The 23,886-nt window shown below is 36.6% G+C and overlaps 4 protein-coding genes and 1 long non-coding RNA gene across 8 annotated transcripts in view; 3 read left to right on the top strand and 2 right to left on the bottom strand.

Annotated features, from left to right (window-relative positions):
- Window positions 1-23,886, top strand: part of LOC149734341 (uncharacterized) — a 28,293-nt gene that overhangs the window by 2,097 nt on the left and 2,310 nt on the right. For 2 of the 3 annotated variants that reach the window (XR_016385385.1, XR_016385386.1), the window contains exon 2: window positions 12,235-12,367. This is a non-coding gene — a long non-coding RNA (uncharacterized LOC149734341). Of the gene's footprint in view, window positions 1-12,234; window positions 12,368-15,132; window positions 17,232-23,886 lie in introns of those variants that run through there. The other variant, XR_016385384.1, reaches the window with a different exon arrangement.
- On the top strand, window positions 830-9,367 carry LOC149734342 (uncharacterized). 2 transcript variants are annotated; one of them, XR_016385383.1, is made up of 4 exons: window positions 830-1,048; window positions 1,423-1,560; window positions 1,837-2,249; window positions 2,659-9,367. XR_016385383.1 is itself a non-coding variant. In XM_089882019.1 (3 exons), exons 1-3 carry the CDS (start codon window positions 830-832, stop codon window positions 2,158-2,160), a joined length of 681 nt encoding a protein of 226 aa, XP_089738145.1. In that variant the 3' UTR covers window positions 2,161-9,367. The 2 variants fall into 2 exon arrangements, 1 of the variants encoding a protein (XP_089738145.1); XM_089882019.1 differs by having other exon boundaries at window positions 1,837-9,367.
- On the bottom strand, window positions 2,343-8,094 carry LOC149734343 (uncharacterized). The gene has a single exon (XM_089882017.1). The coding sequence runs from the start codon at window positions 8,092-8,094 to the stop codon at window positions 6,859-6,861; it is 1,236 nt and encodes a 411-aa protein (XP_089738143.1). The 3' UTR covers window positions 2,343-6,858.
- LOC149734344 (protein boule-like) lies at window positions 9,252-22,009 on the bottom strand. Its single transcript, XM_089882021.1, has 8 exons — window positions 21,854-22,009; window positions 21,081-21,209; window positions 20,468-20,550; window positions 12,600-12,660; window positions 12,247-12,352; window positions 12,028-12,113; window positions 11,519-11,636; window positions 9,252-11,143 (listed from the first exon to the last, which is right to left on the bottom strand). Exons 2-8 carry the CDS (start codon window positions 21,207-21,209, stop codon window positions 11,067-11,069), a joined length of 660 nt encoding a protein of 219 aa, XP_089738147.1. The 5' UTR covers window positions 21,854-22,009; the 3' UTR covers window positions 9,252-11,066.
- On the top strand, window positions 9,264-10,266 carry LOC149734345 (protein FAM32A-like). Its single transcript, XM_089882022.1, has one exon. It carries the CDS (start codon window positions 9,264-9,266, stop codon window positions 9,624-9,626), a length of 363 nt encoding a protein of 120 aa, XP_089738148.1. The 3' UTR covers window positions 9,627-10,266.

Consider the following 23,886-nt stretch of genomic DNA (forward strand, 5'->3'; position numbering starts at 1 on the left):
CCAAGGTTGTTTGGAATATGAGTGGCACCTCTGACCCTGGCGGGTCATAAAATAAGTAGAATGGCGTATGATTTCGTGCTGTTATTTGTTGTATTGAATGTTTGTGACTTTTTGTTTAAAACAGATGCTTCTTTTCTATAATGGTCAAATAGATTTGTGCGTTGTACTGCTGCAGCAGTACACTACGCGGCCTTGGCAAGATCTTTCATGCGGATCAATATAAAAGTTCTATGGGCCAGTAAAACAACCGAACTCTTTGTGAATTTTACAACTATGCAACCGAATTTATTCCACCAGCTGCTACTACAGACTGGACACGAAAAAAGGTGTAAGAATCGATAAACAATCTTATGCCAGCAGCTGTGAGATTTTGTTGCGTAACACGACCACAATATATTGCGTAACCATGTACGTATACAAGGATTAATTCGTGCGTAAATTGGGAGCAAAACCCGTCATCGGCTTTGATCTGTTGACATTTAAAATGTTCACAACATAACTCTGCCCACCCCCTGAACGATAAAGAGATCCGTTTTCACCTACTAGGCTTGTAGGCATAATCCAAAATACTTACCTATGGAAAATTAAACCCCAAAACAATAGGACGACTTGTTCCTATACACTGTAAAACAAAACCAATAACTCGACAAAAGCTTCCAAACAAAAGCGAGGAAACTATACCTGCTTTGTCAACATGTACCTACGATTATAAAACACAAGTTCCTGGATAAAGGGCGACTGCAGGCCGGTACAGTGCGAGTGGTTTAAGGTTGCTGGGTGTACATATAGATCGTGTACAGTGTCTTTGGCTTTTAGTGCAAGTTGTGCAATGGATGCTGTCGAGAGAGTTTACAAGTCAAGAGTTGGATCTGTCAATCCAAAACTGTCACGTCATGCCCCGGCTTCAGCGGGACGTCATCAGCATCTGACGTGTTACTCCCCTCTTAAAGTTAGAGATTCGATCCCGGATATGCGGCCTCTTCCTCCAATAACGATCCAGAGGCGCAGGGAAAAGGAATACGTGGTAGACGCTATCAAATCCGATGTTGTGAGTAGATTTCTTCCTAAAAAACTATAGTTCCTGTGTAGCTGTTGCATTTTCGTACGGCGACTTTTCTAAGACAGAAAACGCCACTTTTCGTGATATGATAGAAATATGTCAACTGACTGCATTAAGATGTGCATTCAATTTTTACGCGTATATTTGCAACAATCAGAAAAACTTACATATTTTGATTTGTTTTAAAAATGAGACTGATGACGTTGGGCTCGAATTGTGTCTGTTACGTAAGTCGGAGCACTTAATCCTGGCTGATATTTCGTTACGAGAGTCGTCCAACTTCATGGGCATTAGGGGCCAGGCTCATCGAATTCATTACAGTTAACTTCATTGAAAAAGTTGAAGCTGGATATTTGTTTCAGTTTTCCAACAGTCCTTACCACCGACCACGGCGAACTTCTATCATTAAACCTTACAACGCCATGAACGATCGCCACTCAGCCGGTTACTTCAGGTCACCTATGGTAAAGGAGACGGTTACCCGTACATTGTCGGCACAGGTATTCTGATAGGGTGTTTATATGGCACTGCTTGCAGTATCTGCTAAGGTGTTCAAGTTATTCGCTAATAATCTTTATTCTGTCTTTACGTTTTTGCAATTTATTAATGTACTTTTCAAACACCAAGAAACTACCTGTAAAATTTCTTTTCCCGATGATGTTCTGAAATCGATGCAGTGTGGCAGTTCAGAAGAGCTTTTGGCCACAGTTGGATCATAAGCCATTTCTTAGTTATGAGACTTATAAGTATAGTGACGGTAGGTATACTTATTATAGCCTCAACGCATTGAGTACGTACCTGCAGAGAAAAGAGGTCTTCATCGCATGTCCGCTAGACGTCGCTCGATCCCGACACCACCAACACCGAAGATTTTGGATAAAGAGCGCAATTTTGTTCTCGACAACGTAAGATCCGAACGAAGCCGTAACAAACAAAACCCAATCATACCGGAATACGACGCCTTGCTAGACCTGCACTCACGAAGATATTTTAGAAACAAACTTGTGCAGAATGTTTTACGGAAAACAACGTACAGCCCGCAACGATTGTACCCCACAATTACCTTTTACGCGCCTACGAAAAATGACCTCGTAGTTTAATATTTACATAATATCACATCAATGCTTCTTAGCAAATTTGGACGCCAAAAACTATTAAGCCTTAAACAGAAAACAAACAAAAGTTTATGGTTTTTCTATTATTATTATTATTCTTTATGGGTGAGGTCCTTGTCAAGGACCTGGGATTTAGGCCTGATTTGGCCCATTACCCCAACACCCGGAAAAGCCCATTTAAGTCCTTTTTGCGACCGGTGCCGCGACACCGCATCGCAGTCAGACGCGTATTGTTGACACCATTTTTTATCCTCGTGTGCTTACGAGTTACCATACTTTTCAACTTTGTGTATGATTTTTATTTGATATGGCTTACAATTTAGACAACCCATTAGTGACCGCTGGGTTGGAGCAATGTCCGTTAAGTGTCTTGCCCAAGGACACATACGCCGATCAGTGTTAGTACCGCTACCGAGCACCGAACCGGGGACACTTTGGTTTCGATGCAGGCGCCTGAACCACTGAGCCACGGCGCCGGACAAGGTTTTTCTAAACCTACAGTAAATGGTTTGAACGGGGACTTAACAGTGTTAATGTACCGTTATAACAAATGAATGAAATGTAATTGTATTTTTATTAGAAACACTCCCAGCACCTTTTGGTTGATCAAATCATCATTTATAGTAGTGGGGTAAGACCTTTCATTTTTTTGTCGTTATATCAAACTATAAAAATATTTACATAAATATAGAACCGTATCTTTGGGAGTCGTAAATGGCATACCATGTACTAATAGTACCCATTTCATCCCATCCCACTACATGTATTTTATAGGTTGGATCGGCATTGGCACTAAAGCACTTTTATTTAACTTAAACCTGTAATTAACAAAACAATAATAGGTTGTTCTACTTTCCAACTTTCAGAGCTTTGTAGTCTTTTCGTTTATTTTAATCTTTCCGTTTATTTTATATTGTTTCTGTATTCCTTTATACAACAGAAATAATATCTAAATATTTTAGTAGCACAATCTTAGGTACAGTAGGGTGGGGGGGGGAGATGGGACACATTTTAACTCCATTTTCCCGTCCCGTTTAGTAGTAAACAAAGAACATTCAAAGAATCATAAAACTCTATCCTCACGACTCCCATAGACCGTTGTTAATTATTAAAAACACGATCAGGATATTTGTATATTATGTGCTAAAGGTGTCCCATCTTCCCCCACCCTACTATATATAGTAATTTGGGGAGAGATTGGACACCTTCAGTGCATAATATCCCAATATCTTTTTTTATGTTTTAAACAATTAGCAACGGACTATCGGAGTCCTGAGGAAACGGTTTAATAATTCTTTGAACTTTCTTTGTTTACTATGAAATGGAACGAGGAAATAGAATGAAAAGGTGTCCCATCTTTCCTCATCTTACTATATAAATTAATTCGAAAGGCGTAATTACCGTACCTGTTTTTTAGCCCCATGCGAAACAAATGCTAAAACCCATGAAATTAATTTCGCGCACCTAACACGCTAATTTATTCCGTAAAATTCAAACGTCTTAATTACGTATGCTACAGACTGATATTTCCACACGCTTTAATTTACACCGATGTACGTATATAGCATGAAGGTTTTTCGTATCTGAGCCATACCTATACCACTGTTGCAGATGGGATTTTAATTATTAATAAACTCATCATTCGTTTAATTAGAACAACTGCGAACGTCACCAAAGGTCCAACCAGTTGACTTATTTAGTCAAAATCACTTTTTATCGATATTTTAGCTAATAAGGTTTTTTTAAAACAAACATCTGTTTGCATTAATTATGATAGTAGGTTGGGGTAAGACGGGACTTGTTTTCAGTCTTTCTATCGTCCCATTTCGTATTAAACAATAAATATTTACGGAATATATAACCTTATCCCTACAACTCGTTGTAAAAATACGTTTAGGAAATACGGGATATTATGTTTTAACAAGATCCATCTTACCCCACAGTATTAAAAAGTAGGTTGGGGTAAGATGGGACATTCTTTTTATTATTCCGTCATATTTTTTATTCAATTAGTAGTAAACAAAGAATATTTATAGAAATATATCGTTCTAAACATATTGGTTTCATTTGATCTTGTCTTTAAAGCCTAGCCCTACACTGATTGTTTAGATGTGATTTTGTATAGCTTTTAAGACTGGTGTGGCTTATTTCAGAATCCTATAAAAGTTTTAACAGGTTTCGCCGTACGCCCTTACCCACTAATATAATTATACTTGAATTCTTTAGAGCGAGTGGAAAAAGTTAGAAGTGCCTTGTACTGTGGCTTTCTGAAACCAAGTGTCTTTGCCAGAAAAAACAAAGTGCCTTTAAAGGGATATAACAAACTTGAATGTGACCTTTTGAACTTACATCATATAGTAGGGTGGGAGAGACGGGGCAGCTATAGCACCAATATTCTAATACCCTAATCGTGTTTTAAACAATTAACAACGGTCTATGGCAGTTGTGGGAATACGGTTTCAAAATCCTTTGAATGTTCTTTGTTTACTACCAAATGGGACGAGGGCATACAATGAAAAGTGTCCCATCTTCCCCACCCTACTATATATAGCTTTTATACAAAACAAGTAAAACACATAATTGAAACTTCATATTTTATTGTACTGCTCCGGCCAAAAAAAGTGTAAAAATAATGGATATGTTTGAGAGGAAACGCACCGTCTTTGTGCTACTGTTGATGTAATAATAGTCACGTTTATACAGAAACAAAAGACTGCAAATAAAAAGGGGTGTAACTCTGCTTCAGAAGCACGTTCAAGCCAAAATCAATTATAATTATTATTTTGGCGATCCAAAATGTGATCATGCACTGCAATAAACATATCAAAGGCGCATTGAAAATTTGACACTACAAAACAAAACAAAGCATGCGTGCGGGTTGAAATAACGTGTGCATGGTATACCGTATTGTACGTAAACATGTTTAAATACAGATTTTAGTATGGAAAAATCGACCAAACGCTTCGGTAAGCGAAATAAAATAAACAAGCCTTTTTTAATACGAGTTAGGTGTAAATTACGCGATGTAATTATTGATTCTGAGTTTTTGAAATATCGTTGTCTTGTCGAAAACAGTTCGGTTAAAAATGACCTCATCAAAAATGGCAAAAAATAGTTTGCGGGAAATCTTTGCGTTTTGTTCAACTAGAAACGCAAAAACGTGAGAAAGACAAGAATTACCATTATCGATTGCAGACTGTGATTCTAGCGGCGTTACTGGCTGGTCTCGCACCTAACGATTGTCCTTAACAAAGGGAAGGGCCGACGTTTCGTATACATAAGAATAGTGGGGTGTTTCATCGACTTTTCGATTATTGTAATTCATGTGCGCAGATCGATGGGACCAAAGCCTGTTACAAATCGTTGTTTTTTTAATTTAACTAGTGATTGAACGGGTATGCGATTGCGTAACATCTATAGTAGGTTGGGGTAAGATGGTACATGTTTTCGTGTTTTTTTTCTCGTTCCATTTGGTAGTAAACAGAGAATATTTACAGAATTACATAGTATGGTTGTAAAATAGGGGACATTATTTGCTAACGGTATCCAGCTTGGCCCCACAGTACTATACCATTAAGCCGCGCGGCTCGGGATGTACGTGAATATTTAAAGGGTAAAGACCTCTTGCTAGAGTACGGTTTACGTATTAATAATAAACATGCTGCGCTGCTTTACGAATGGAAATACAGAATTTTCGGCAGTGAGATACACAATAGAGCCGCTATGATCAATAATATTACTGCGTGTAAAACCCAGGCTCCCCTGTGAGTTTGATTTGTAGATTGTGGGAACGGGCACAGCGAACATAACGCGCAGTATGGTAAAAGCGAAATTGCGCTATGACTGGAGTTATAACGCGCTACAACAGAATGATGAATTGATAAGGAAATCCTGTGTTGTCTAAGCATGAAGTGAGCTGAATGGCTTCAAAAGCACAATTGAGTCCCTATCGACACTAAATTATAGGAATTCTGCGGGCTAGTATTAATATATGCTAAACTATCGCATTGAAGAATGTATGATTAATCTCGTATGCACGGTGCATTTACAATAAACAGTAAAAAATTATGAATTGGAACTAAACTACCACAGTTAGGAGTCATGATAGATTTTAAAACACAAACAATAATGAAAAATGCAATATCCTGTAAGCTGAATGATTCATTAATATACCATAGTGTTCAACACTGCTTTACAAAATTTAAAATCTTTTGTGAAATCTGTGCCACATAACGAAATACTGTTATAATTTAAAGTTAAATAACGATTACCGTGGCAAAGCAGCACAGTCTAAGAAACAGCAGGCTCATTAGTAAGAAATTATCTTTGAAGAATTTGGGTTCTAGAACAGAGTACCAGGAAGGAAATCTTTTAAAACCATTCATGATATTGCACCAAGAAAAAACAACAAAAACAATCTTAAAACATAACATCACAGGACACGACTCTATATAGATAGATGGAACAACATTGACACTTAACCCTCTTAATAACTCGTACGGCATACTTTTGCATACATATTGCACAACTAAAACAAACGTGTAATAATGTACATTGAACAAGAAATTATGACGCATTTGCAAAAAGTCTTTTGTTAGGTTTATCTGATAAAATACAGAAAATCTTTGAGCACGAGATGTAAACAAAACTTTAGTTACCTTGAACAATTTTGGATCTGTTTGGTTAAGACGCATGTTTCCTTTTTGTTTGTTTCTTTTCGTACTTTTCCCTCAGCTTCAAACTAACAGCGCTGAAGTTGCTCGCATTTTTTTCCATTTCTTCAGTAGCTTTCTCCACTTCACTGACTTTTTCCCCTCTTTCCAGCATTCCCCGCTTCAACTTCTGAAGAGCATTCAAGGACTCTGATTTATTCTGAACATCCTGGACTCCTGCCTCCTCAATTGATTCCATGGAGCTCCCACCCTGGCTCTTCTTACCACTTTGGAAGATTCCTCTTAATGAGCGACTGCTTGGACTCACAGGGCCTTCATCGAAGATATCATCACTTTCTTGTCGCTCATCAAAGCTTGGGATTCCTTTCCTTGTACTCTGTTTCACATCTCCTCTTCGTATTGTGCTCTTAAATGAAGATGTGGAGGACGCAAAACTTGACTGACTTCCAGTTCCACTGCTGCTCACACTACTGAGTGAGCGGTGTACCTCACAGATCTGGGCGGGTTTCACATTCTCATTATTTGGTTCATGCAGCTCCATCAACACATTAGTAGTACCACTTTCAAAATCCAGAGCCACGTTTGGAATTTCCAATATATATTCACCAAGTAGCATGTCATGGTGATGTTTTAGCACATAGTACAAACGGAATCTAACGGAGCAATTTCTAAAATCATTCACACTGACCGAATGAAGGCATTCATTCATAAATTTCATAGAGCCAGTTATACTTTCATGCACCTCATATTTTTTACTATGGCCTCTTGTATCAGATGGAATAAGCTTGGTCCGCAGCTGGATAATCGGTTTGTCTTCCCGAACAGAGGAGCCAGTGGCTTCTTCTTTAGCAGTAATTTTAACTTCAATTACATCCATAACATTGGAAGCATCCAGAGCGAAAATCTTCACTTGGTTGCTCCTTGCCATGACTTTAATTCCAACTTTAAGCACAACAGCAGAAAGTGAGATTCTTTCATCCAACTTTTCTCCATCTGCAATTTTTGTTTTTGAAGCCAACACATTGTATTTTTTTAGCACCCCAACTGCTCTATGAAGTTTTTCAGTTTTTTGATCTGGTTTTTCGACGCTTACTTTTTTCTCTGGAGGTGAAGTGACAGGTTCTGGTTCTTGATGAGTAGCATCACTTTGCTCTTCTTCATCTTCTGTTATTAATCTTCTTTCTTCAGGATCATTATTTTCTTGTTCACCAACATAACAAGTAAAGCAGCAACAAGTGATCTTCATCCTTACATGCTTTCCAAGTCAGCAGCTTTGCCAACCTGGAAACAAAATATGAATAAAAAACAATATACACATATATAAAGCCTTTTTTATATGGGTTAGACCATACAGCAATGTATGCCAGGGGACCTGGAACTAAAAACCAAGCTTTGTAATCTGAATATAACCTATAACTTTACACTACAAACAAAAAAATGCTCAGTTATATTCTATATTGGTGGGGCCCTACGGAAAGTCACGCCAGTGGACCTGGGGATTGCGCTGGTGTATTCGTGTATATAAATGCTTTTACTGTATCCTAGTTATTAGACCACTTTGGTATATTGTATGTCTGTGCTAGCGTATATAAATTAATATTACCCTGTATTCTAAACTACGAATTAAAAACAATAACAAAAGGTCCGAAACTTGGGCGTGCCGCGTGTATGCTTATCTATGCACTATGCTAAACTATTTAAATCTGAGTCTACGTATATATACTGCTGTCGTTTTATCAAGTATAATTGCATAACCACAACAAATAATCAAAATATTCCAATTACATTTCCTCGTTTGTTATGCTACGTTTGTCTGTTTAGCTGCACACGACTCTTATGTGCATAACTGTAAAATCTTCGTCGGGAAAAAAATTCTGTTTACTAATCCTATCCTACTGCGAAAATTGATGATGCGTCAACGTAAAAGAAAAAAGACAATTTTAATCTACAAACATACAACATTTAACGTTAAATTTAAAATTCGCAAAAATACCAATGTTGTAATTATTTTAATATACTTTTAATTGTTATGGCTTTTAAATTTATTAAGAATTCGTGAAAATTACTCATGTTTCTGGCGCCACAAATGTTTGTGATGTTTATGATTTGGCGCCAGCAAATCGGATACCACGCCATGCGCACAGTGCCACGCCATAAACATTCTGTTTTGATTGATATGCAGTTACAAGATTGACATGAAGTTACATGAAAAGTTTATAAACGGTTTACCGTAAATATAGTTGATTTATTTCGTTTTTAAATAGTAAAGAGAGGTTAGACAGAAAACTAGAACAGCTATAGAAGGCATTAAATAATAAGTTTTTACGTTTTGGCATATTTTACTGTATATATATTACTATTTTAGAGAGACATACAAATACTCAAACTTGTTTATTTTGCTAAAAAATATAAGAAATGTCTGAAAGTAATGAGAAAAAGTCTGGTTATGACTTTGAATCCATCCAAAAGAAGCCTTTGAAATTTAAAGGTGACAGCGGTAAAGTAAAAAAGAAGAAAAAGCACAAAAAAGATAAAAAGAAGTTTGACCAAATACGTCTTGAAAGCGTTGGAGATGAAACACAAGCATCTGCCTCCCCTAAATATGACAACCTGACTCCAGCAGAACGAAAATTTAAAGAAAACCAAGATAAAAGACAAATGGATCGTATTTTAAAGAGAGCGTCAACCACACATAGAGACAGGGTTGAGGAATTTAACAGAAACTTGGACTCGTTATCCGAACATTATGATATTCCTAAAGTAAGCTGGACAAAATAATTGAGTCTGAAGTCAAACACTTTCAAAAACTCTTTTCGGGCCTATAATACACCTGGCGCAAAAGCATATACAAAACAGTTGAGGTGTTGAAATTTAAAAGTTCTGCTTTGCATGAAGCAATAATAATGATGCTGCGTTATCAGAACCTTATGATATTTCTAAATGAACTGGCCAAGTAATTGAGTCGTTAAAACTTCTGCTTTGCGTCATAGGCATAACTCGAAAGAATATCATGGGCGACATTTAAAATGCACCATGTAATTTCGCACCCCAGCTTTAAGTATTAACGAGCGTCTACTTTTGTTGTAAATGTGGCAAAATACCTAACCAAAATCTTTGAAATATTCCTAAAATTAACCGTACAAAATAACTCACAAAAAGTGTCAGGTTGGTCAGGTGTTGAGATATTAATGGTACTGTTTGTTATCATGTATAAGAACTTACGTTTTTTAACACAAGGATTTATAAACTTGACATCCAATTTAAATGCTTTCATAATAAATCATATTCTCGCGCTTTGTGATATTCCAACCAAACTGTTTCTCCTTTCTTGCACCATATTTTGTTGCCGATAACAGTAGAGTTTATAATTCTTGGATTTTAATCCAATACATCAATAAAACAAGTTGTTTCAGTTTTATATAGGAGCTTCTATTATTCCCATTTTTTAAATATTTTAAAATTCAATTATGTAAAATTGTGGTTTAATAAATGTGCTGTATGTGCTGTAATGTGGTATTTAGAGTTGTCTCTTTATAATACCATAGTACTTGGGAAATAAGTTTAAATAAGAGACAAAAAAAGGTTTAGTGTTGCACTTAGTCGTTTTTATTCCGATTTAAATTGCTCTGTATGTAGGCCTTGGCTGAGATATTTGTCTGTGTGTCTAGTGGTGTAAATAGGCCATCATATTACTGAGATATTTTAACAACATCCGTAACAAATCGCAGTCGCTAGTAGGCGACAACGAGCTAATATTTTATTTTTCTGCACTGTGAAACGGTCGTCTATTTCACAGTTTGACCCAACCGCTAGGTGGAGCTACTGAGTATTATAATCATAATATTTGAAATCACGATCAGGATATAAAACCATACGCATATTTTAGAGGCACTGATATTTAATCGGCCAAAAGTATAATCTGTTGTTTTGTTTAATATGTACTGCCTTACTGGCAGACATAAAATTGTTCATGAATTGCGTTTTGTATATATAGTACACAACGGAAATTCAAAGAATTATAAAACCGTATCCTCAACACGACTTCCACAGACCGTTGTTAAATGTTTAAAACACTTGGATATAATGTGATACTTGGTTATTATGTGCTGAAGATGCCCCAGCTTATCCCACAGTAATATATAAGAACGCAGCATCTAACAAACACAATGATCATTTTTAATCCAGTATAGCGACAACATTATACCAACAGCATATAAGTCAATGATAAACAAAAGGAGAATAAAATGTTGCATTCGATGGAACTGCATAGGGGGGTCCTGGTAACATTCTGTAATCTAAAATATAAAGCAGTTGCCACTTAGTAAGAGTTATTTAAAATAAAAATGACCACAGAAATTGATACCTAACAAATTTAATTACCTGGTATATAAAGCGGGCACAAGGTGTATTAAACAGTACACCGTTATTACGATTGTTGTTGGGTTAAAAAAGTTACATGCGCGGTAACTCGTACCAGGCACGAGGTGTATTAAACAGAACACCCGTGTTATGACGGTTGTCGTTGACACAAAAAAGTAATAATTACGTAGTAACTTGCACGCTGGCACGGGGGTGTATTAAACAAAACACTCGCGTTGTTGTAATGACTGCCATTGCCCCCTCACACGAAAATAGTTACACTCATTGTTTAAAGTAGTTTCCTAATATACCTGGAACTCCATAGGAATATATAGGCGACATTGGCATGTATGATAGTGGTGGGGGTTGGGGGAAGGAAAACATGTTGTTTTGCGCGAAGTTGTAAACTGCAGGTGCCTGATGTTGAATCTGAACATAATAGGTTGGGGTAAGAGGATTTATGGTTTCATTCTCTTTGATGGTTTAATTTGGTAAAAAACAGAGAATATTTATTACAGAGTTATACCCGTATCTCCACAACTGTAAGAGCGTTGTTAATTGTTAAGAGCACGCGATTAGGAAATCGGGATTTGAATAAATAATTGAATGTAACTTGCTTTATCTTTGCACGGCGGGAAAACGTGTCAGGTTACGAGTCACCACGTATCTTACTTTGTGGGTGATTATGTGCTAACGGTATGTATGCTTACTACCCAGAAATAATACATATTTTCAAAATTAGGCGAAAAGCAAAGTATTTAGGTGTGTATGGGCGTATACCTTGTTGTGTATGGGCGTATTACCTTGTTGTTAGACTTACGTTATATGTTGGAAGTGGGCTGTTTGTTATGAAGTAAGTCGTTCCGTTTAAAATGACAGATCGAACAGGTGGTTGTTCCGTACTTGCTGTGTTATTAAATAAAATTTAGTATTAAATTTAAGTATTAAATGAAAAGCAGAAAGTTTTATGAAATAGTTTTAATTTACCCAAAAAAAATTGTAACATAATTTTAGTTTTTTTTACCAGATGCATCCTAACCTGGAGCCACCACTGTATTTTCAAATGTTGGCCCGGATTTTTTGGGCTTATACCACGCAGGGCATATCTGCACGTCTCGTCCTCTTATGCAGAAAAGCATTTCATCCTGTAACAATAAACAGTAAGTCGATCCATTAAATTATGGATATCACTTGTTTATCCTCATGTGGCGGCTGTTTCAAAATATATGACACAGCTGTCGTCTATACATCATAAAACACCTCCGGTCCGAACCTATATTTGAGTTAACTTTTTTACGTACCCTTTAAGAGTTTTGTCAACTTTTAATTAACACTATAAAACGAATGGTTTACACTCCTTTAATAGAATGAAATAATATTTAATGCGACTACCTTTAGTTTTAGAACTCGTTTGCAGCTTGACGAATCCTCAAACGTAAGGAATCCGTATGGCCTAAAATAATAAACAGCTTTAAGTTTTTGTAAAGCTTGATAAAGAAACAGCGTGTATAAAGTATATTCAGATATAGCGATCGATAAGCGTGTCAACCTTAATGTGGTAAAAAGGTGCTATAAGTATACATAATGGGCATTTGAATGTTGATTAAATTTATTGCGACCCCGCAGAGCGGATCACGAAAAGCGGGATTTTCGTTTGTCCCGTTGTAAAATGCGGAAGTGTTCTCGCTTCATTAGCTTGATACATAATAGCGATTGGTTATTACGCTATAGAGTAATTACAGACGCGCCTTTTGGTAGTACAAATACAAAAGCGTTCAAGCGCAAATATAAAATTAATGTTGGAATGCCCCTTTTTAAGTTAGATGTTGCGTTCGTTTGATATTGTAACTTGTACAAGGATCTTTATCGTATAAGCCAACGCTATGTATAAATACATAAATCTTAATTTCACTACGGATTTTGCGAGTGTGCCGCAAATAATTCTTGATTTCTCACCGATTTAACTAAATCTACTTCTTTGCCAAGCAACTTGTATATTTTATTGTAGGGGCCGAGCGCCGAGCCTTATTATGCTATTGCTATATAATGTTGCACGCGAGGGCGAAAAATATTAGAAATGAAAAAAATTAACGAAAAGATAACGAAACTAGTCAGCGTAGCTTTCTCTTTAATTGTTTTTCGTTCGTTGTGAATTTGCTCTCTCGCAAGTAACGAATCGCAACGTCAGCGAATTTGTCCGGTGTCGAATTACAGCGCTTATCGAATTACACTAGCGCTCAATGTTCCTGTATCAGATTTTAAATAATTAGCCAAAAACTCTTGAACTTTTTTATAATGAAATGAAAAAAACTGCTGCCACATTTATAAACAATTTTAATTAAATATATTTTATATGAATTTTAAATTTTGCAACACTGGGAATTACGAATGAGACATCTCTTTAACCGCAAACCACGTGTTCTGTATTATTTTGATTAGCGTCGCGGTTTTCGAATGAATAAGAACATATTCTCGTACGCCTTTCTCCTTGATGACGTCATCGGCGCTCGGCGAACCCGAGCTTTTACAACTTCAGCACATCCCTAGTTGTAACCTTGGTAACTTGTGTTGATTGTAAATACCGACGTGTGTATTGGTTACCATTCTCACATTTGTTCATTGCAAGAGTGGATACCCAACTCATAAGTCAGCATTTGTTACAGCATATCTAATACACTATTTTAATATTATACCGATTTTTAAGTGATATAAAATAGGCTGATAATAAAAACCGAAGCGTAAAAAGCAGAACACTCGTGTTATAACGGATGCCGTTCCCCGGCAAGCGAAATTCTTTCATTCATTTGTCCCATTATACCCCATACACTGCTCTTTATTAATTGAATTGCCCTTTTGAGATAGAACTGAACTTGTCAACATGATTGTAAAAAACGACGTAAGTGTTAGTTGCCGATCTTGCTACTGTTTAATATTGCAAGATTGAATAACCAACTCATGCGTCGAGTTTTTCGTATGTTGCATTAACAATAATATAATTTGAATGGCGCAGTAAAGTTGACGTAAAGCTTGTTTGTGAAAACATAACATATACAGTATACACTATATATATATGAAATAACGATATTTTATTTTCTCGTCCTTTTTGACAGTAAACAAGAACGTATAAAAAAATATAAAACCGTATCATCATAATATTTGGAAATTTTGTGCCCAAGGTGCCCCACCTTCCACCAATCTGTACAACAGCACAAACTTATGCACATGTTTTGATTGTTTTGACCGCATTCGATAGCGAAAGAATCTGGCATGAGGGGAGCCCGCTAAAGATAATTACAGCGCGTTTTGATTGACGTTTATTGTTGCCTTAACTGCGCACGTTTGAGTTCACACGTTGTTAAAACAAAATGGCCGACGGTAAAAACCGACGTCTGCGTTGGTTAAATTCCTTGCTGTTAATTTAATACCGCAAGAATGTATAACCAACTCAACCGTCGGGTTTTTCGTATATTTTACCAACAATAATAAAATACAAATACAACTTTGCATAAAATATACTAACAAGTCATGTTCGTGTTAGCGGCTTCGTGTTTTTTCAGGCAAAGTTAAAAGATATCCCATTCCCACCCACTGTGAAATTAGCTATAAAGGTGTAGCAACCACGCTTATTTGCTTTCAACTAAATGTAAATATGTTAAAACTGCATATAAGCGTGTTTTTGCAACTGTTGTTTTGTCGCTATATCCTGTCTTTTTGTTTAATGTGGGCGTCGTCACACTTGGTTGCAATATGTGATTTCCGAAATTGCCTGATGTTGTCGCGACCGCCATTCATTTAACCACAAGTTATTTTACTTTTTACTTTCGTTCACGCGCCATTAACCTTGCGATATTTACATTGCCATTTACGTGTTTATTGATGGTCGCTTTTAATTTAGAATCTAATATATATATTAGGGTGGGCGAAGGTGGGATACGTTTACCACATAATGTCTAAATATCCTGATTGTGTTTTTCATACATTTAACAACGGTGTATGAAAGTCGTGAGAATACCGTTTATGAATTTTTAATTAAGTGTTCTTTGTTTATTACCAAATAAGATTAGGAAAAATGAATGGAAAGGTGTCCCACCTTACTAAACGCGTAAACTTGGGAAAGGGCACCTTCATTTCACAGTCGAATCAAACTACTTCGTTTCTTTTTTTACATGCCTTTTTAAATTGGAATAAATTAGGTGCATACATCCGCTTGTGTTGTATTGCCACAGCCATTGTATAGTTGGAGTCAATTAACTGGTATATTTCAAAACCCAGTCAATCAATTTCCAACTTTACACTAACGCGGAATTTGCATAAGTTTTTTAAAGACTATAAATTATTTAATTTACTTGTTAAATCTTTTTAAAACAAAATATTTTAACAGTATCATTGGGAACACTGTGTGGTTCAACGTAGGGAAAGGTTACTATGTGCCAGTTCGGCATAGTTTACTCTGCCACATATATATATTTGCCGTATTATGTAATTTCGAAAAAAAACTTAACCAGACGGATGTGGCCGTCGTCACGCTTGGTTGAAATATGTTATTTCCGAAACTGTCTGGCGTTGTCGTGTTTATGTTAAGTTACTTTTGTTCACGCGCCATTAACCTTGCGAAGGTTACATTGCCATTTACGTGTTTATTGATGGTCGCTTTTAATTTAGAATCTAATATATATATAAGGGTGGGCGAAGGTGAGATACGTTTACCACATAATGTCTAAATATCCTGATCGTGTTTTAAACAATTAACAAAGGTCTATGGGAGTCGTAAAAACACAGTTTTATGATTCTTTAAACGTTCTTTGTTTACTACCAAATAGGAGGAGAAAATTGAATGAAAAGGCGTCCCATCTTCCCCCACCCTACTATAACGCTCTGTAAATTAGAATAAAACTTGTTGATTGTAAAATACCGACGTTTGCATTGACATCGTTACTGTTACTTACATTGCAACAATGATAACCAACTCATAGGTCAATATTTGTCACAGTATACATGGTTTTGATGTTGTACGGATTTTTAAAATGATATGAAACAGGTTGATGACAAAAACCGACTGGTTCGCTTGTATCGCAATAATGTTAACCAAATCACGCTCCAGTTTTTGTTTCAGTTACTAATTATAGCGACTTATGAGCATAAACAGAAGTTAGATTTTGGAACATGCTTGTTTTCCATGTTTTGATCGAATCCGATAGCGAAAACATCTGGCATGGGGAGGGAGCCCGCTAAACGTAATTACAGCCCGTTTTGATTGACGTTTATCGTTGCCTTGACTGTGCTCGTTTGTGTTCACACGGTGTTGAAACAAAATGGCCGACACACACAATGAAATAAAGTGCCGGAATATTGAACTGATACTTTACAAGTGAATTGACACACCTTGTTAGAAAGTACCAAGTCAAATACAAGCACAAAGTCGTGGGATTTAAATATTATAATATAGAATAAACAAAGAACATTCAAAGAGTTTTAAAATCTTATCATCGCGACTCCCATAGACCTTTATATATTGTTGAAACGACGATTAGGATATTTGGATATTATGTGCTAAAGGTGTCCGATCCTACCCCACAGTTCTATAACGCGTGAACTTGGGAAAAAGCGCCTTTTTTCACAATCGAACCAAACTGTGTCGTTTTCTTGTTTAATTAACTGCCTTTTTAAGTTGGAATAAAATAGGCTGACGGTAAAAACCGACGTCTGTGTTGGGTAAAATTCTTGCTGTTACTTTAATACCGCAAGAATGTATAACCAACTCAACCGTTGAGTTTTTGTACATTTTACTTACGACAATAAAATATAAATGCGGCGTTGCGTAAAATATTCCTACAAGCCATGTTCGTATTAGACACGTCGTAATTAGAAAGCCAACTTTAGAGATAGACCACCCACTGTTGTATTAAAAGTTATTGTTGCCGTTGTCACGCTTGGTTGATGTATGCTATTTCCTAAAATCACGTGCGAAGAAAAGAGAAACGAGAACGGTTGGAATGGAGAGAGCGAGCCCGCCAAAACTGAGGGGTGAGTGCAGCTGCAGATAAGTACAGTTATTTTGATTGACATGTAAATCGCTGCAAATTTGTTGGTGTTGTTTAACTGCGAAACAATCGCCGCCATTTATGAAACTAGAGGAATCGTTTGTTCAAATCAGTTTCGATCCATGTCGTCCTTTATAGTGCGATTCGGAATTATAAAGCACAACGTGCGTGTTTTTTTACTTTTTTCATCGCATTTTGTAGCGAACAAAGAATAAGAAATTATATAACTGTGGGCTGTGGCCCCACAACTAAGAGCGTTGGTTATTGCTACTGGCGTGTATATTGCATAGCTATTAAAAATTATATAACATATTTGCTTCATTTTAAAGTCCAAAAACGTTTTAACGACGTTTTTTTAGGCACACTTTATCAGGGCAAACTAATTATAACAAACATTTATGTTCCATGTGCTGTTCACTATCACTATGTAGTTGGTGTCATTTAACTGATATTATTGAACAACCAGCCAAATCACAGCCAACTTAAGAGTAACGTGGTATAGGAAACAAACACGCAACAAACATAGCTTCCTGATATAGTGCATCTTTTAGATATATAGTATAGTAGGGTGGGGAAGACGGGACACCTTTAGCGCTTAATATCGAAATATCCTGATCGTGTTGTAAACAATTAACAACGGTCTATGGGAACCTTGAGGCTACGATTATATTTCATATCCTATATACCAAATGGGACGAAAACGGGAAGTAAAATAAAAAGGTGTTTACTCCCACCCTACTGTATGTATTAATATATTTCGCATTATCCAAATACAATCTGACCAGAATTTAATTTTCACTCCTTTCTGCTGGAAGCCGATTCAGCAAAACAATTGATAAAGGGACGCGTGGCGGGCGATTGCTGTCAGCGCAATGATAGTATGATGTTAGATTTATCGCGCTCCTTTTAATAAACACATCATTAATGCGGTTGTTATATCTAAAACATCACTAAATCTTGATAAAGTACCGCGGGGTAAGATATACATTGTCAGCACATAATATTCATCTCATATTTCCTATAGTCGTGTTTTAGGTTTTGCTTACGCTGTTTTAGAATCCTACCGATACGGTTATAAATAATTCTGTATATTCTTTGTTTACTACCAATTGGGACGGTACAAGAGATCGAAAACATGAACCATCTTACCCCAACCTACTACAATAAAATTCGCAACACAGTTATTGTAAGTTGAAAGCAGGCGCCGATGTTCAAAGCTGGTACTTTCCCTTGTGACGTAATACACAAGTATGATAGCACCAACTCAAGTATAAGCAACCAGAATGTTGAAAACTATAACTTATGTTGCTTGTATGGTTTAATTGCGTATATGGTTTTAAAGATAGAAAAAAAACGAACGAACTAGATAGGCTAATGTGTCAGCTGTGTCATAATTTAGGCTAACATGCGTGTTTGGCCCGGCTCTTATTTATTGTTGGTAAAAAACTATTTAATGGTAATTCGAAAAACGACCGCAAAATTCGGAACGCTCGCTCTCACTAAAACAAAATGGCGGCTGCGTATGCGAACGCCGCAACTGTGTTTAGATATTTTAAGACATTAGATTGTTTACGCGCAATTGTAAACTTAATTATATAGCGCCTCACATTTATGTGTTACATTAAATTTGTCGCTCATTCTCTGAAAACTAGCGATATTCAGGCAATCGCTAAGTCTGATGTTTTTCGTTTGATTAATGTTTAGTGTTGAACAAACAAGGTTGGGTCTTGGTGGTGGAACTGAATATCAGTATGATTGTAAAAAAACGACGGAAGTGTTAGTTGCCAATCTTGCTACTGTTAAATATTGCAAGATTGAATAACCAACTCATGCGTCGAGTTTTTCGTATGTTGCATTAACAATAAACAATAAATCAGAATCAGCATTTAAACCACGCGCAAAAAAAGAGAGAACGAGACCGGATGTGATCGAGAGCGAGCCAACGTTGGCCGGAAGCCCGCCATAATTGGGGAGTGAGTGCAGCTGCAGATAATTACAGTTATGTTGATTGACATGTGAATCGCTCCGCCCACTGTACCTAATGTAACTTCTGGTTTGTTTAATCGCCCAATTCCTTAGCGAGTTTTATTATCAAGTTTTAAACATTACAAACCACGAATAAAACTGTTAATTTCCAAGTTTTAGTAAATAGACGTAAAATAGTCGTTAAGTTGGTTTAACTGAAGCAGGGCCGTCTTTGTTTTACATAAACTATTATTAGGTGTAATATAAATATCGTTAAGTTTCTGTTTTCAGGTTTAAACGAGTTTTTTGGTCGTTCAGTCATAAAATAAGTTGACGGTAAAAACCTGTAACTTGTACAGCGTATACACTGTTGCTCTATATTAATAGAATTGCCTTATTGAGATCGAATAAAATAGGCTGACGGTAAAAAAACGACGTCTGTGTTGGGTAAAATTCTTGCTGTTACTTTAATACTGCAAGAATGTATAACCAACTCAACCGTCGAGTTTTCGTATATCTTAAGGTCAATACAACTATATATTTTTGCCGTCGCCCGTTTTCGTAAATTTACAATTTTATTTCACATTTGGTATCGCCGTGGTCCGTGGCGGCGAAATATATCTATATATATACTAGCTAGGATCACCCGAGCGTAAGCGAAACTCCGTTGCATTTTAAAAGAAAGTCCGTTCTGCTTTTGCTTGTGTTGTATTGTCACAGCCAATGTATAGTTGGAGTCAATTAACTGGTATAGTTTAAAACCCAGTCAATCAACTTCCAACTTTACACTAACGCGGAATTTGCAAAGGTTTTGTAACGCGTGAAAATTAAAATTTATATATAGCTTTACCTGTTAGATCTTTGAAAAACAAAATATTTTAAGACTATTGTTGGGAACACTGCATGTTTCGACATAGGGATAGGTTACTATGTGTTATAGTTATAGGGATAGGTTACCTGCCGGATGCTGATGTATATGTATTTTCGCAATAATGGTTTCGCGCACGCGTTCTGTGATGCAACAACATTCTTAAAGCGGGTTTCCGTTCTATTAAGGCCCAAGTGATGTTATTTAACCGCTTTTATAGTTCGAGGAATAATGGGACGAACCACGCGAGCTCACGTAGGCAACGTACATCGTTTACAACAAACGAATTAAACTGTAATGAGTGAAATGCTAGTACGACCGGAAAGTATAGAAGGACTTGAAAAACCGACACATTAGCAGCTAGTTGATATTTTATTTTGACTTACCGTTTGCCGGGAGGTTTTATCAACTTGGTTTGTGTTATTGTGCCGAATTCTGCGAATGCTCTCTTGATTTCGTTTTCCGTCGTCTGTAAGTTAGGAAGTTTATTATTAAGAAACTTTAATACCGTTTGGTTTATTGTTGGGAAATTATATAGTAGGGTGGGGGAAGATGGGATACCCATTTATTCTATTTTCTAGTCCCATTTGGTAGTAATACTTATAGAATTATAAAACCGGATCCTCACGACTCCCATAGACCGTTGGTAATTGTTTAAAACACGATCACGATATTTGGATATTATGTGCTAAAGGTGTCCCATCTTACCCCACAGTACCATACATTACCATTACTGTAAGCCAGTATAACATTAAACGCTGCGGCAGATGACCTAATATTTCACCACGTGTAATATGTATAGGTAAGGTGTAGCGCGCACGCCTGTTTTCTTCCAATTAAATGTAAATAGGTTTTTTAACTGTAAGCGTGTTTTTTGTCGCTATATATTCTGTCTTTTCGTTTTAAAAATTTTCTAAATCTTCGCTACCCCTACCGTAATCGAAGAGACACATAAAGTTAATATTAATATTAGGTTACTTAACAATAATAATTTCTTACTTGATCGTCGAATCCTGAGAGAAAAATTCGGTTTGAAACAAAATTGTTCATGCCTTGTACTGGCCCATCATAAATATTGTTTGCAACTTTTGTCACGACTGACTTGTAACCGCAGCTTATAATTTCCATCTGAATATAAACAGTTTTTCAGTTGCTTGTCCTGTAGGACAAGTTCATTCATAATTTTATTTGTCCTACAAATAGTTTTACTTGCCCCAACGAAACAGCGATTTTTCATACTTACTTACGCAACTGCGCGCACGCACACACGACTGAAACACACTCATATGCACGAAAATCTAAAACACGTTTAACTGCGCGCGCGCACACACGCTTACACATAAACTCAGGCAGAAAAGTGCACGATCAGGTGCGGTTATTTTGAACCCTGATCATCAACTTAAACAAAACTTCATTTGGTTATATTTTAAACAGATTTGGCAAGCGCTGTATACCTATTTGAGCGCAGTATATATGAAATTATTGTAAACCAGTTTCTGGCTTTCTTTACCTCGGCGTTACATTTTGGTTTAGGCGGGCGGGAAACCTTCAGTTTCCGCAAGCATAATATTTAAACCCGATGTCCTTCGCTTAAGACGCTTTATTACTTTAAAGTTAAAACTTCGACACATTTTATTTTCCGGTGCGGGTGCATAATTTTCGTAACGTCATAGCAAAAAAAAAACGAGAACCCCAAATTTAGCAATATGTTAGTAAAGGTTGTAGCGGTAGATTATTCACCTGCAATAATTTTAAAATCAGACAAAACTTACCTTAATTTTAAAAGCTTCCAATGCAGACCAACCGTTCACACCTCACAATTCCGACCTAATAACTTATCAAAACGATTTCCTTGCTATTTATTACACCGAGGCACCTTTCTCTGCATGTGACGTAACTTATCTCGTCATTTGGGCGCGTTATTTGATTGGCTGTTCAGGATTTATTAACGAGGGGGGATTTAAGCGAAAAAGGGCATTGCGCAATAGACCACCGCCAAAACTAAGAAACGGTCTTTTTTTCCGTGTTTTGGATATTCTGCAAATGCATGGTCAGCATGTGTTTATTATGTGCGTTAAACGATATAAACCCTAGAAAAACATTTCATTGTTGTACTATTTTTTGTTGTTTTACCGTTACTACTTGTCGTTTTGCATTTGTAAACTCTCCCGTTTTTCGTTATCGTGACCGAAGAGACGAAATAATTCAGTCATGCATTAAAATACAAATCTTCAATAAACCTCGTTTTATAATATAGTACTGTGGGGGAAGTTGGACAGACAGCTTTAGCACACAATATCCAAATATCCTGATCGTGCTTTAAACAATTAACACTGGCCTATGGGAGTCGTGAGGCTACGGTTTTGTAATTCTTTGAACGTTCATTGTTAACTACCAAATCGGACGAGAAATTGGAACAAAAAGTGTCCCATCTTCCCCCCACTCCACTATATAGGGAACTTAGGACCAATACTTTACCACTTCAATTGGTTCTCGGGGTACAGTATATGATTTAATAGGTTTGCGAATGAAAGGCTTCGGTATATTTATAACAACCGAAGCTACTTTTCTGCACGTGACGTAGCATATTACGTCATTTACCCGCGTGTTTCTGATTGGCTCGCCGCGATTTATCAACGGGCGTGGCTTTAGGCACAAAATGAAATACCTGGTATATGATGTCCAAGCAACTACATTCAATTTGATAACGATTGTCGGATATAAAAAATCGAGAAAACGAATACGCTACTTAAAGGGCCTGAACGCACCCAAATGTACATCTCATTAATAGATAGAGTGTGTTTTTCTAATTCCAACGACACCTTACTTGTTTTGGTCGGTTCTGTATAACCAAAGATATTCCAGCTTAAACACCGTGAAATTCAAAAAACTGATTTGAAAGTTGCGTGGCGAAAAAAATGAGAAGTGACAAATCACAACCCACGTGACAAATCACGTTACAAATTTGTTGAAGCGTGGCCGCTCTCATTCAGAAAGGCGCGAGCGGACAGTGTTTTTAGCGAAAAACGAAAGAATAACACAAGCACTTTATACAAACTCTGACGTCATTTAAACACTTTTTACGTAATATGACGTCATCATTAAACTTTCTAAAATATGACGTCATCATTAAACACGTTTCAACATACTATGACGTCATCATTAACCCTTTATCCATGATATGACGTCATCATTAATAACTCTTAATTTTCTTATAATTAAAATATGGCCAAAACTCATCAAACTATTAAATAATTATTAGTAGTAATAAACCAAAGTTACCTGCATTCGTAATGTTTACTTTCCGTGTGATACGAAACGGAACTACCCTGGATAACTTTAACGCTGCTATGATGTCATAATGCCTATAGTTACCGGCGGTGCCTTTGATCAGAGGATACTGGTTTATGATGGAATACGAATAAACTTGTTTACGGAACCTTGTTCTTGAACAAGAAAATGTCTGATTTGTTTGCATAGATATATGTGGTGGCAGTTTACTTGTTACCTTGATCGCATTCCGACGTCTTTATTCCTGCCGCCGAGTAATTAACGATTTTGACGTGTCCTTCGCTTTTGCGCTTTTGCGCTTTTGCTGTGTCCTTCTGTGTCGTGTTGTGCGTACAGTTAGCTGGTACTGCAGTACAGTTACGTTATATAGCGTTTGCTTTAGGTTTATTATGCTGTGTTATATCTTTATTATATGTTTGTAGATATCCATCGTTTTAGTTCGTTAAACCCAAAAATAAATTACTTTATCACAATATATAAACAATGTTATACTCGCGTAGGAATTATATATAGT

Source organism: Ciona robusta, chromosome 7, assembly GCF_009617815.1.
Source record: "Ciona robusta chromosome 7, ASM961781v2".
NCBI classification, from domain to species: domain Eukaryota; kingdom Metazoa; phylum Chordata; class Ascidiacea; order Phlebobranchia; family Cionidae; genus Ciona; species Ciona robusta.